Source organism: Panthera leo, chromosome C1 (assembly GCF_018350215.1).
Source record: "Panthera leo isolate Ple1 chromosome C1, P.leo_Ple1_pat1.1, whole genome shotgun sequence".
In the NCBI taxonomy this organism is placed as follows: domain Eukaryota; kingdom Metazoa; phylum Chordata; class Mammalia; order Carnivora; family Felidae; genus Panthera; species Panthera leo.
In genome coordinates, this window is record NC_056686.1 from 100,567,655 (window position 1) to 100,580,467 (window position 12,813).

At 39.8% G+C, this 12,813-nt stretch overlaps 1 protein-coding gene across 6 annotated transcripts in view; it reads right to left on the bottom strand.

The window, feature by feature from the left end:
- SPAG17 (sperm associated antigen 17) overlaps positions 1 to 12,813 on the bottom strand; it is a 239,608-nt gene that overhangs the window by 165,751 nt on the left and 61,044 nt on the right. For all 6 annotated transcript variants that reach the window (XM_042953607.1, XM_042953611.1, XM_042953606.1 and 3 more), the window contains exon 4: positions 8,692 to 8,823. In XM_042953607.1, coding sequence (XP_042809541.1) covers positions 8,692 to 8,823 — 132 coding nt within the window. The remainder of the gene's footprint in view (positions 1 to 8,691; positions 8,824 to 12,813) is intronic.

A 12,813-nucleotide genomic window follows, 5' to 3' on the forward strand; every position in this document is an offset into this window, starting at 1 on the left:
ACGAGGTAAGAGGTTTTGAACAGAGACCGTAACGTGAGCCATGTCAGAAACTGGGAGGTCAGGCTGACTGAAGAAATATGGTAGAAATCCCTGCCAGTGTTGAGAGCTTATTGGAAATTTTAAGATTGTTAATTTAAAATGAAACCAGAGCACAAATCAGTGCCCCTGAGTCCAATTAGCTCAGAGGCATTGGCGAGGCTCATGCTGGAGCTCAAACAGCCACACTTGGATGATGGTAAACCCACTGAAGTGAAACACTCCCGTGCAGCAACTTGGTGGACAGTGAGCTTTGCCCCAGAAAAGTCCTAACTTTGCCATCACAATCTTCCAGAAACTTCCACAACTGCAATTTTAAATAAAATCTCAGGGTGAGCTTTAGAACTGAAAAGAAGAAACTGTTTCAGGTGACATTATTCTAAAGTTCACCCAGAAGACTAAACATTTATATAGTCATGCATCCATTCATTTATCCTGTCATTCCAAACAAATACTGCTGAATAAAGAGGAAGTTTAAAACTAGTTTCTTTATCCTTTTCCTGTTATGAGGGCCCTCTAGCCCTGCTGGCTTTCCTAGGGGTGTTTGGGAGCCTGTGTAATCACATAGTTCCCATCCCTTCGGATCCTCTTTGGCAAGGTTGGAGTTCTATAAGGTAAAGAACTCACTGAGTCGTTTCTTCTGTAAGGTTTCTTGGTACCCCAGAGAAGGCAGGACTGATCACAACCAAAATTTAAAATAAGCAGTAAAGTAGAGAGACTTAGTTGTGTGGTATGATAGGTGCTTTCCAGACATCATCATCTTTAATTGGTTCTCAAAATGCAGCCTGCAAGATGAGTAATTTTGTTCATGTTGTATAAATTAAGACACACAGTTTGCCCTCAGACACTGCTATGGAAGAGACACAAGCCAGTTTAACCTCAAACCCTAAATTCATTTTATTTCTGTGGTCCTGTTAGGCCATAAAGATGGTCTGTGTTTCTACTCTGTCTTTCCAGGGGCTAAATAATACTATTTCCTGGAAGCTCTTTTGATTCTCCATAGCTCTCCCTCCCCCACCCATTCTTCCTGTTGAGTGCTGAAATTATCAATATTTACCTCCTTCCTTTTACAAAAGAATCTAAAAAATACCTATAAATCCTGATTCATTTCTTGAAAAAGCTTTTTTTAATTATAAAAATCATCATTATTGAAACATTTGAAAGAATATAGCGATCTAACAAAAATCACCAGAGAAGATGAGTGAAGGAGATATTTAACACATTCTTTCAAATTAGGTTTATGTGCCATTATAACATCATTGTTATTGTTCTCTCTATACAACTCAGTCTTCTGCATTTTCCTTTATCAATGATGCATCTTCAGTTGGTAGAATTTCAAGAAGAATTACTACATAAAGAATTTCCCAAGTAGAGCAACTATGTGCAGAGACATCATACGGCAGAGGACAAAAGCCAATGGAAGTACCCAGGTTATTCTGGCTTCCAGATCCAGGCAGAGAAATCCTTGGTGGATTTCTGAACATGGTGCCCTACCCAGTCCCTTCTGCTTTCCCATGTCTGACTCTAGCTGTAGTCTACCTACTTTATCCTATATTCCCTCTGTTCCTCACGCCTCCAACCCTCCATACTTGAACTGAACCGGGACAGTCTCTTTGTCCCTGAGATTCTTGACAATGTTGACTGCTGGGGCCGCAGAATTCTACTTTGGTCAAAAAGCAAAATATCCTTTTCTACCAAGCCCCCATCATAGCAAAATCACCTCCTGTCTTCTTCCCTTTTCTTCTATTCTCTCATATCCTGAGTAAGCTCCTCCCCCCTATGAGTTTATGCCTTGAGATCTGGGGCTAGGGGGTGGCAGGAAGTGAACCAGATTAGCTGAGCATTCACCAGAGTTGACCCCTTCCTAAATCACAAACTGAAATTTGTTCACACCAATTTTTCTTGCTTGCTTCTGGGTAGTGCAGCTTGCATATTCCCATTCTATGGTCATCTGCACAAAACATAACTCAAGAGGTAATCCTTGCCAACTCAAGACAAAAACTAGGAGAGGGCGAATCCAAAAGTCCCCTCTTTCCACCATGTTTGGGGAAAACATGTTCCCCAGCATATGAAGGAAAGGTCAAGTTTGGTACAGAGTCCATTTTCTTTAAAATGCAGTGTGTACAAAAAGCATCTGGATGCCTCCTACTGTGAGAAGGCTGTGGATAGGCACAGAGATTTCTTAACTGGCTAAGCTACATAGCAGATGTGAGGCTCTTGTTTTAGCAACAACCGAAGAACTATTAGCATTTCGCATATTTAGTTGAGTATCAAGTGGCACTTACCCCGTGTCCTCAATCTTGTTATTCTCACTTTTTAAGAGGGAAAAACACAAAACAGTCCCTCTCTCTAACAGGGCAACCTAATTATTTGACGCTTCCAAATATTTTAGATTGTATTTAACTTTCTAAATGACCCTTGATGTCAAGATTCAAATGCCTTCAAATACCGTGACATGTATTTGCTATGTTATCACAATAAAAGGGAGGCAAGAGGTAAAAGTCAGTGGAACTGCTGGTAAATAGCTCTACTTCATCTCATTTTTATAGGTAACAGCACATCTAGATTTGTGTGGTACTTTATGATCTCACATACGCTCTATCGTAAGATTCCCACAATAATATTGTTAGGGATATAGATAAGAAAACATGCTCATGGCAGTTAAGTGACTAAGTCACTCTTATTATGTGGCTTATGAGAAACTAGGTCTGTCTTCTGAATGCTACTTTAGTTCTCTTTCAAGAGATCACCGTCTCACAAGCGATCTATTTTATTGGTTACAGATGATAAGAGAACAATAGGCGGGCTGAAAGAAATCTATGGAGTCAGATACGTTTGAGAGACAGTAGATTAAACAATATTAAACAGATTTATTTTCACAAAACTCCTCTATCTTTAATAAGCTAATGTGCTGTTAAATCTCTAAGAGTTGTGTATAACACACAGTGATTTCCAAGTTCTTTTGACCAGGGGGGCCTTTTTTTTTTTTTTTTAATGAAAAACTGGGTCTAAATGGTTCTAGAACTTACTTTGGAAACACAGGTAAATGGGCTTTGAGGCCATATTAATCCATTTATATAAGCCAATGCTAAGGAAATTATCCAAAATATAAAGAGTTCTATACTATAAAGTTGTTCATCACAACATTACTTATTATAAAAATATGGAAATAACTGAAATGTTCAATAATAGAGGAATGGTTAAGAAAATTATAGTAGTCAATAGAATATCCTACAACCAATAATAATGATAGATGTGGCTACTGTGGTAATAAGTAAAATTATGATATATTTTAATTTACAACGATTATATAAAGGAACAAACTCACAGAAAGAAAAAAAAAAAGAAACATATCAGAATGTTAACATTACTTGTAGTAGTGTTAAGGCATTATGAACATGTTGTTTTTTCTTTTCTATATTTCCTATTTATTCTTTCCCTTCTGCTCTTCTCCCTGCTCCCCTGCCAAATAGAAAATATAATGCATGGGGTCGAGTTAGGAGCTTACTTTTCTAGGGAGCTGCTGTTGTGTAGAAGACATAAGTCCAGGAATGTAGTGGGTTTATTTGACCAAATAATGCAATCTTCAGAAACCTGCAGAATGTCCTGGGGTGCCATACTGACATCTTCAGAACTGGAATCCACAGAATTGGAATGTGGACATTTTCTATGACTGGTGGCAGTGAGGGAGTGGGTCTGATGTCTATCTGATTGTCTGTCTCTTGCAGGATTCTATGTGATTCAGAGGCATTAACAGTGGATCAGCCGGTGTTGTTCCACTTCAACATCCAGAAGGGCGGAGAAGGGGTGAGGATGTTTGGAATAACCTCAAGGAGTTTAGTTCTAAGAGATTTTCCCAGAGACCAGGTCATTTCTGGGGAGTGGGGCGAGGCCAGAAATGAAATCAGAATTCCCTTGGGAATTGGTGGTTGGTTAGCTCTGTGTGGACTTTGTTTTTGATAAGCGTTGTTCCTTTCCTTGGCTTGTCCTCACACTTTACCTCGGGATGTTGTATGTGATGTAATTAGTGGGACCAGACGGTTGTTGGTAGATCACTGAGCAAAGCCATTGCTCCTACAGGGAAATACCTTAGGGCCGGCACTCTTGACTGTGGGCCAAGGGTGCCATTTTGCACAGCTAAGGAGACACATTCGGAAGGTGTCTGTACAGTGGTTAAGAACATAGCGTCAGACAGTTTTGGATTTGAATCCCAGCATCACCTCTGAGTAGCTATTTAACCTGGGGAAAGTTACTTAACTTTTCACACCTTCAGTTTTCCCATCTGCAAATCAAGAATAATACTCCGTACCTCATAAAGTCATTTCAAAGATTAAATGATATAACATGTGTAAAGAGCTTAGTATAATGCCAAAGAGTCAATAACGGTAGCTAAATATTATCATTAGCTGTTGTAACTACAGCTGCTCATATTTAAAGTTACTATTCTATTCTAAATATGCGTGTTTCTTTACATTTTTTCCTGAAATCCGTAAACAGTTTTCATTAATTAAAAGCATTCCAATGAGGAAAACACTTCTTTCTACAGATCAGTTATCCGGGGAGGCATTTATTATTTACCCTGAATTGCTGAATTTCGTAGCTCTTTGGATGCAATGGTTTTGTTGGTAGTACCCTCATTTTGATAATCCTGCTTCAAAGAATTCCATCCAGTTAGTGAGGCAAGTTATTCCTTTCCTGAAACCACACGGGTCCCTCTAAACTGAGTTCCTGCTCTTCCTCTGTTTGATTTCTCAAAATAGTTTTTGAAGATTTTAACCACAACTGAATCAAAACTAACCAGCCTGTAATTTCCTGGCATGTCCCTCTGGTCTTTCTTTTAAAACAAAACACACACACACAATGGCATTACGTTGGCTGGTTTCCAGTGTTTTGGGGTTTCAACTGGAGTAAGCTGTAAAACGTCTGTGAAAGTTACCCTAATTTCTCTTCGTGCCTCCTTTGGAGTGGGCTCTGGGTTGTTTGTGGCTTCCTCATAATGCCTTATCAAATGTAGGTGCTTTTAATTTTGAGTTGTTTTAAGAAAAGTCTACCGGTACCATCACTCCATGGTTCTTAACTGCCTTCTCTCCAATTCTAGTTCTCTGGAAAATAAGGCAAGTACTTCTCCTAAGTAGAGAAGCCAGAAAGAGAAAGAATTGTTCTGCTTTTACGCAAAAAATATGCTGAAAATATCCAAGAAAATATGGACTGGTTATTTGCATCCACAAATGAAAAGCACAGTTAGAATATATTTGGATCTTTTTCTAAACATATGCAAATTTTCCAAACTAGACTCAGAGGCATAGGAAGACTAGACTTAGTTTGGCCGATTATTTAAATGGTTATTATTGTTTTTTTGTAGTATAGGCATTTTTCATCTTTTTTTGATTAAAGGTTTTAGCTGAATTCTCGATATATTTTAAATATATTCACAATAAAGTGTTTTGGTTTTGAATAAATGTTTATCATTAATATAGACATAAAAGTTGGAGTGAAAAAAAGTAAAAAATGTGAACAATGCTATAATATTCAGATAGATTAAATTAAAACACGGATCGGAATACAAACCCCAAATAATTTATTTTAAAATGATAATGAACATTATGATATATGTGTGCCTAGTACATTGTTTCTGTAAAGTTTGTTTCAATAAGTGTTTGTTAAGTTGATGAATTAAAAACAGACTGACAATGACAGATCTAAAAACACAGAATAAATGGTGAGATAATCATGTGTGCAAGGAAGAGTCATTTCTAAACAAAACTCTCAGATTTTAAGATACAACAAAATCCGATTTAGGGTTACTTGTATAAAAGAGTCTTTCAGAATTTCTGAAATTCTAAAATTTATTTAGAGAAATACAATATATTTTCTTCATGATATGCAGATTTGGATGTAGCCAACAAGGTGTTTCTAAATAGATCAGAGTTTTCAACTATTTTTTACTTCATTGCAGTTACAAGCAGGCATTTGCTTTTCAGAAATGCCTTCAAAACTGCTCCTTTAAGAAATATCTTCCCTTGTATTATTTTTTATGCTATTAATTAGCCAGCAAGCTTTCTTCAAGGACAAAGCAAACGCATGATAAGCATAGCCCATGCTAAAGTGCTAGAAATTATTAAAATCAGTGCAATCTACAATAATGATATTTTTACCGTATTTGGCATGTGGAACTATATTATTCACCACTTACTTTTTTTTCCACCACTTATTTCTAAGAAAAAATTTTGGTGGATTAAAACAGGATCAAATATATAAGGATCTACTTGTTTCACTGGGGAATAAAGGACAGGGACCTAATTATATTAGTTATTTTTGTCCATATCTTCTCCCTAGTATTTTTGGTTAGTTCCCGCTGTGGATATTTTTTTGGCATTCGTTTTTAAAAATACAATTCTGAAAATTCAAGATAGGAGATACAAAACACAATTTGGGTTGCACAGTTTTCGGCACTATATTCAGCATTTGAAAGGAAACATCTACGTAGATTTCTTATTGCTGTTAAAAAGCTCCCCTTCTAGGAAATCTCAGAATCTCAGCCTGGGTTCAGGAAAGAGGAAGAAACTGGAAGTCTTTTCTTTTTTGCATTTTTCTCATCCACATCCCACAGCATGGGTCAGTTTTATTTACTTTATACTTATTTTACTTTTCTGCCCAAGTTGCTGGCGGAGAAGCATTAACCTCAATTGTTCTAACTGACTGGTTGGGTGGTAGTGTTGAAATGAATAGAGATTATATCATCCCTCAAACAACTCTGTTCATCTGGCCTTTACCAAGAGTATTTTCTGGAGAGTACTCCATTCCAATCAGTTTTCATCAATTTATTTAGCACTTACTCGTATGGTTGCAACTGAGAGATTTGGGACTGGTGTTTTGGGAACCCAATCTAATGAAGACATCAGATTAGACTATGTAATTGTTGGCTCTTGATTGCTCAGAGTTCTCTGAATGCCTCTATTACATCTATCTATCTATCTATCTATCTATCTATCTATCTATCTAAAATTCAAGCCCGCATTCCTTTAGACTTTTGAATTTTTCAAACAATAAACTAAGATTATTTGCGCATCTTCAGAATCTCACAGCTGTATTATTATAGTTCACATTTCAAAGAAATGCTGAGGAAAATCACTGCAGAAATATTTTTATATTACTTCTAGCTGTAAAATTTTTTCCTGAGCTGCCAGGATATTCCATTTACTGTTACTTAAAATCCATTAACTGAAAACTAAAGCTTACTCTTTAGCTGTAAGCTAAAGATTGCTGACTTACAATAGTTGGCAAACAAGTAAACTGATCCCCTTTAGCACATTAGGTATATTTGTAGGTGCTGCGGGAAAGCACAGAGAAAACAGAAAGCGCAGAGATTTTCACAGGACTCACAGTCTACTTTTTATAATTCATATTCCCAAGTGACGTTGGAGTTTAAAAAGGCAAGAAAAGATGTTTCTATACTAGCTTCAAACTTTCCAATTTTTCTTCTGCCAAGTCTTAATGACCCCGAGTATTTCTGAAGGCACAAATGTCCTGTACATGATGAAAAGAACTTCAATAGATGGAAAACTAGACCATCACTTGTGTTCCTATGAGTAGAATTTTCCCGGGAACAATGTGTGCCACTCTAATAAGATGCTATATGGGGAATCTGTTTGAAAAACATAAAGCCCTATTCTGCAAATATAAGGTGTCATTATTATTTTTTTTCCTACAATTATCCTGTCAAGCACCCAAGTCAAATAGGAAACCTAGGTTTGGGGGTCTTGCAAAGGTGAGAAAGGTATTACTGGAACACATTCCCTCTTCTCTTTCTTCTTCCATGAACTGATTTTGCCTCTTCCACTCAGGGGCATAAAGATACAGCTTACATGTAAATCCATTTCATGTATACATGTGTACACACACACACACACACACACACACACCACATGTATGTACAGAAGCGTTCGGCTTTCCAAAAACATCTCAGCATGATTTGGAAAATAAGAAAAACATCTCTTATTCTGAGTAATGATAATAACAAATGGATTTGAACCTAGCGTCGTTTTGCTAAAGGTATTTCAAAATATTTTTTTTTTCAGATAAAAATATGAATCTTTGGAAAACGCACAGATTGATTTCCATAGGCAAATTAAATGAGAAGTCTACATGTGAAGAAGTAATCAAGCGTATAATGGGGGGGGGGGGTGATGGATTGCTGCTGAAATGTTCAGATTATTACGAAGGTGCAGATGCAGCCTGCCATTTTAATAGGAACTCCTACTGAATATTAGAGAGAATATTTTAAACGGTTAGACCCTGACTTTGTGGGGTTTTTTTCACATTACATTTACTTCTCCTGACTCTGTCTCACCTTGATTCCCTTCTTTGTTACTAGCATATAAGTAGACTACTCTAAAATCAACCTCAGGCACATGCCCTGATTATTGTCTGATTTTTGCACAAGGGAATTTATTTTTAATGGGTCTGTCTTTGAGAAAATATAATTCCTCCAACAGATCTTTGGATGGCCTTTTTCTTAAGTTGTCCAGGCGACAGCTGAATGTGCTAGGTAACATTTAATGGAAGGCTTACGAAGAGAGGAAGTGTCCCTGGAGAAAACTGACTCCATTTTATGCCCTGTTTGCCCTCTTTAGAAGACCCAGCGTCATACAGTACCTTCTTTTCGTTTTCCCGTCTCTGCTGGTCCTTCAATTTAATCTGGAGAAGCTGAAATTTCAAGAGTTTCCCTATCAGCGGTAGGGTTAATTTCTCTCCACTGTCCATAATTGCCTTTGCTGCTGTTAACACCTAGGAAGAAACACATTAATGGGAAAAGTGGCATTTTATTACCTTTGGCACAGTCTGTTGGTGACAAAAAGGTGAAATGGTATTTCAGTTTTGCAATATTCATCTTATTGCAAGGGTGCCTCACTGCTGGCCAAAAGAATTAGAGCAAAATACCCCATCGCCATCGAGAGGGGCATTTATCTTCTACTTTACGTAAATTGGGTTGTCTGAAAATGCACTTATTTTTCCAATAAGGCAGAGAATGCTTCCCACAATGCTGCGAGACTCAGACTCCCCAAAAAGGGGTAGAGGAAAGATATGCCAGGGCTCCATTCTGGATGACTGATAGGTCAGTTTCATGCTACAGAAAGTCTATTGTTTGGAGTAGCCGATAGTCCAAGCTGTCAAACTTTGACTTATTACAACATTATGAATTAAATAGGGTTTTATAATAATGGAAATAGCTATGTTAGCAATCTTTTATTTCTTGGTGACCAAATTCAAATGCAAGATAAAGACTGCTTGACACAGAGGCGCCATATGAACGTTTCTCCCCCGCCCCCTCGCAATTTAATGTTGATCCTGTTGGTATGCAGCCTAATTGGGGTGAAATGAGGTTATTGAGTTTTCTTTGGGTGACGACAGCCACTAGGAACATACAGCTGTATTGTCCAGATGTGTGGCACTGACAGCCTGTTTTATGACTGCGCTTTTTACAGCTTGTTTCCTCTAAATTTCACACAACTCTCTAACATCTGGGGCCTTTTCCTTGGAGCCCTATAACCACTTTATTTACTGCAAAAAAATAAAATCATGTAAAATATACCATAAAAAGTTGTTATGTGTTTCTCTTTATTCATGTTGTCTCCCTAATAAAGTTCACCTCTGCCGGAAGCACTGTCACAAAAGTAATCTGGTCAAAGTATTTTTCGACTTTTGTTTTTAGGCAAGCATTAAGATTTATTTATAACCTCGAGATGAATTAGGTGTTACTAAAATGTTCTGACACGTTGCTTTTCTCCCCCCTTTGGAGCAATTACTCCTCGGGGCGCATATGGTGTCAATTTCAGACCCTCTGTCTCAGACAATGACTGCGCGCACGGCATCTCATCGAGCTGCGTCTTGTCTGAGGTTCATACCAGCTCTTGGTCAGGGCTTTCCTGACCGATCCGGTTCCTTATGACTCTCCACTGTGCCAAAGGAAATAGCGGAAAGAAAGGGAGAGGACTATTTTGCTTCTAACTGCAGAAGGCCCTGTGGATTATTCGATGCCAAAACGTAACTGGACCTCTTAGAGACTACATTGGGGTTTCCTGTGTTGCATCGCAGAAGGGGAAGGCCAGGGAAAGGACTCTCTTAAAGCTGCTATTTCTAAAGACCAAAGGAGCAGACCAAGTGTCAGAAAGCCTTGTGTGTGTCTAAGCAAACACCCCTCCGTGGAACGGAGTGCTTTGCTTCTGATGGCAGTTCTGGTCCTGCTAACACGATTTAGGGGAAGGGACATGACGGCTGTGATTTCTGGGAGCAGGAAAGCATAAGGGTACACCTGCAGGGCCTCACCGTTTAATGATGACCAGATTCAAGAGGGAAGGGAATCCTAAGGGGACAGAAGGTCACACATTTACTGTAAAACGAAAGCTGTCCAATTGGGTCCGGCCCCCAGGATAGATGTATTTGGTTTGAAATGACATTTTTCAATACCCGTTAAACAGCGTGCTGACAATCAGGCTGTTTTGTGACATCTGGCTCAAAATACACAAATTTGGGTTTTGAAAACTCACAGCAGTCTAGTATGGGGTGTGTTCCCGGTAACACAAGTATAATGACAGCATTGAAGGGAAGTCAACACTGGAATGGGTTACCCCAGAGTGGCGTGGAGTCTCTCTTTCTGATGACCTGTGAAAACAGGATATTTACCTATGTCTGGGATGTTTTGGGTGAAGCCTGCCTGGCGTCATGGTGATGGATGGGATGTCTCTGGAGTTGCTTTCTAATCCCGTGTCTCTATGAGTCTATGACTGTTACCTCACTGTGCTAAAATGTATTCAAAGCACAACAAAAACGTCCCGAGGGAAAGGTATTTTGCAGACCATAAAAGCTATTTCTGGTCCATCTAAAACTGTCTGTACAGAGCTGGTTTTAAAACAAAACTCTGGCATGGCATCAAAATAACATGCTATCCTACTGTGCAACGGGGAGATTAGTGACCAGAAGTGTCACCGGAATTGCCAGGTTCCCGTGTTCTCATGCTGCATGTACACACAGTGAAGATGAGGAGTGGCAGGGCGAGGCAGCGTTGAGCCCCCCACACTGCCCATGGAGCTTCCTCCCCTGGAACAGCCCCAGGGCACCCCATGCAGAGGCAGACTTCATGCCCACAGGGCAGGGCAGTGCATGTGGCCCCAGGAGCAGTGGCAAGAACCAGCATGCCGGTCCTTCTCTCTGGGGCTGCTCAGAGGGGACTTGACCCCCGCACATGCCATTTTCTGTGGGTGTGTTCCCCCTAAGGGAATGACAGTGCGAATCCTTGGGATAATTAATGAAAATGAAAGTCTCTGCTGAGCTCAAAATCTGAGGCTGGAAATTTTTATGGTATGTGGTCACCCCCCTCCCCAGGAGAGGCAAAGCAGGGAAGATGTTTACAAATTAATTTCTACCGAAAACTCCTTCTTGTCACCCTCCATAACTCACAGTTCTCCCCAATCAGGAGTCAGTGGTTTGGTCTCAGATGAAAAACAAACCTGCAGAGGGCCTGTGTTCGATGGATGAGTCTTTGAGGGAAGAAGAAAAAAAAAACTGCATTTGGAAGGAATGTAAACTTTTCACGGAACATTCCAGAGAGGCTTTCCTTCCTCACCTTACTTGTGGTAATTGAAATAATAATCAAACCTTCAACCTTCCATTATTGTAAAGGCTGCTTGTCCAGTATCTAGTCAATGTATGTGTATGTATTTGTGTGTGTATTTGTATTTGTGTGTGTGTGTGTGTGTGTGTGTGTGTGTGTGTGCTGGGGAGGCATGCAGACAAGGGTTGTAGGTATTGGGATGATAAGGGATACGACAGAAAAGGGGAGCAGTGAGCTGGTCGGGGCTGGAGAATATTCAGACAAAAACCGGAGCTTCCAGAATGAGGCAGAACAACAGTCCTAAGTGGGTTAAAACCTGGGTACTCATCAAGCCGAAATACCAAATAAATGAGCCTGGCATGAGTCAGAAACTTAAAAACAAGTCTTATGGGCAAATGAGACTCATTAAAATGGAGGAAAACTGTTGCCAGGCGAGGCCTGTATGTGTCTCCTGGACCTACTCAGGCCAGGTCTCGGGGCCTGCCAGGGCTGCGGCACATCCAGGCCAGCCTTACCAGGGGTGCTCGGTTCTGGGAAAGATGGTGTAAGAGGAAACTTAGCTTGGGAGTGCAGCTGAGGGAAGAAGACACATTTGCACTGAACTGTGTGCAGATCGTATCTGGAGGGTAGATGCCCTTTTTCTGTTAGAAAATTTGAGATTCTGAGCATACCAAGAAATAAAAAACATTTCCCTCTTTATCACCGACCTGGCTCAGAGACTTATGTCATATTGACTATCTAATGATCTGGTCCAACAAAAAATATATCAAATGAGCCAAATTCTTCCCTTGCCTGGGGATCAGGCCCACCCACAGACACCAGTGCCCTCCCTTCTCCTCTTCCACACCTCCTCTCTGGGCTTCCTCCCACATTAGTAGTAAGCACAGCCTCTGCCGGCACAGGAGTTAGAACTACTTCAGAGGTTCCCATAGAAACCAAGTGTATGCATGTGTGCAAGTGTCTACATAGGCGTACGTATAAACACATATGCATACGTGCCTATGTATGTGTACATGTATATATGACAGATGACGGATGGATAGACAGAGAGATAGATAGGTGATAGACACAATTTCATGAGGTCTGCTGCCTGGTTTCCCCGGTAAGCTTACAAGAAGGCACACGGAGCATCTTGAATCATTGCCTAACCTGGTCATGCTCAACGC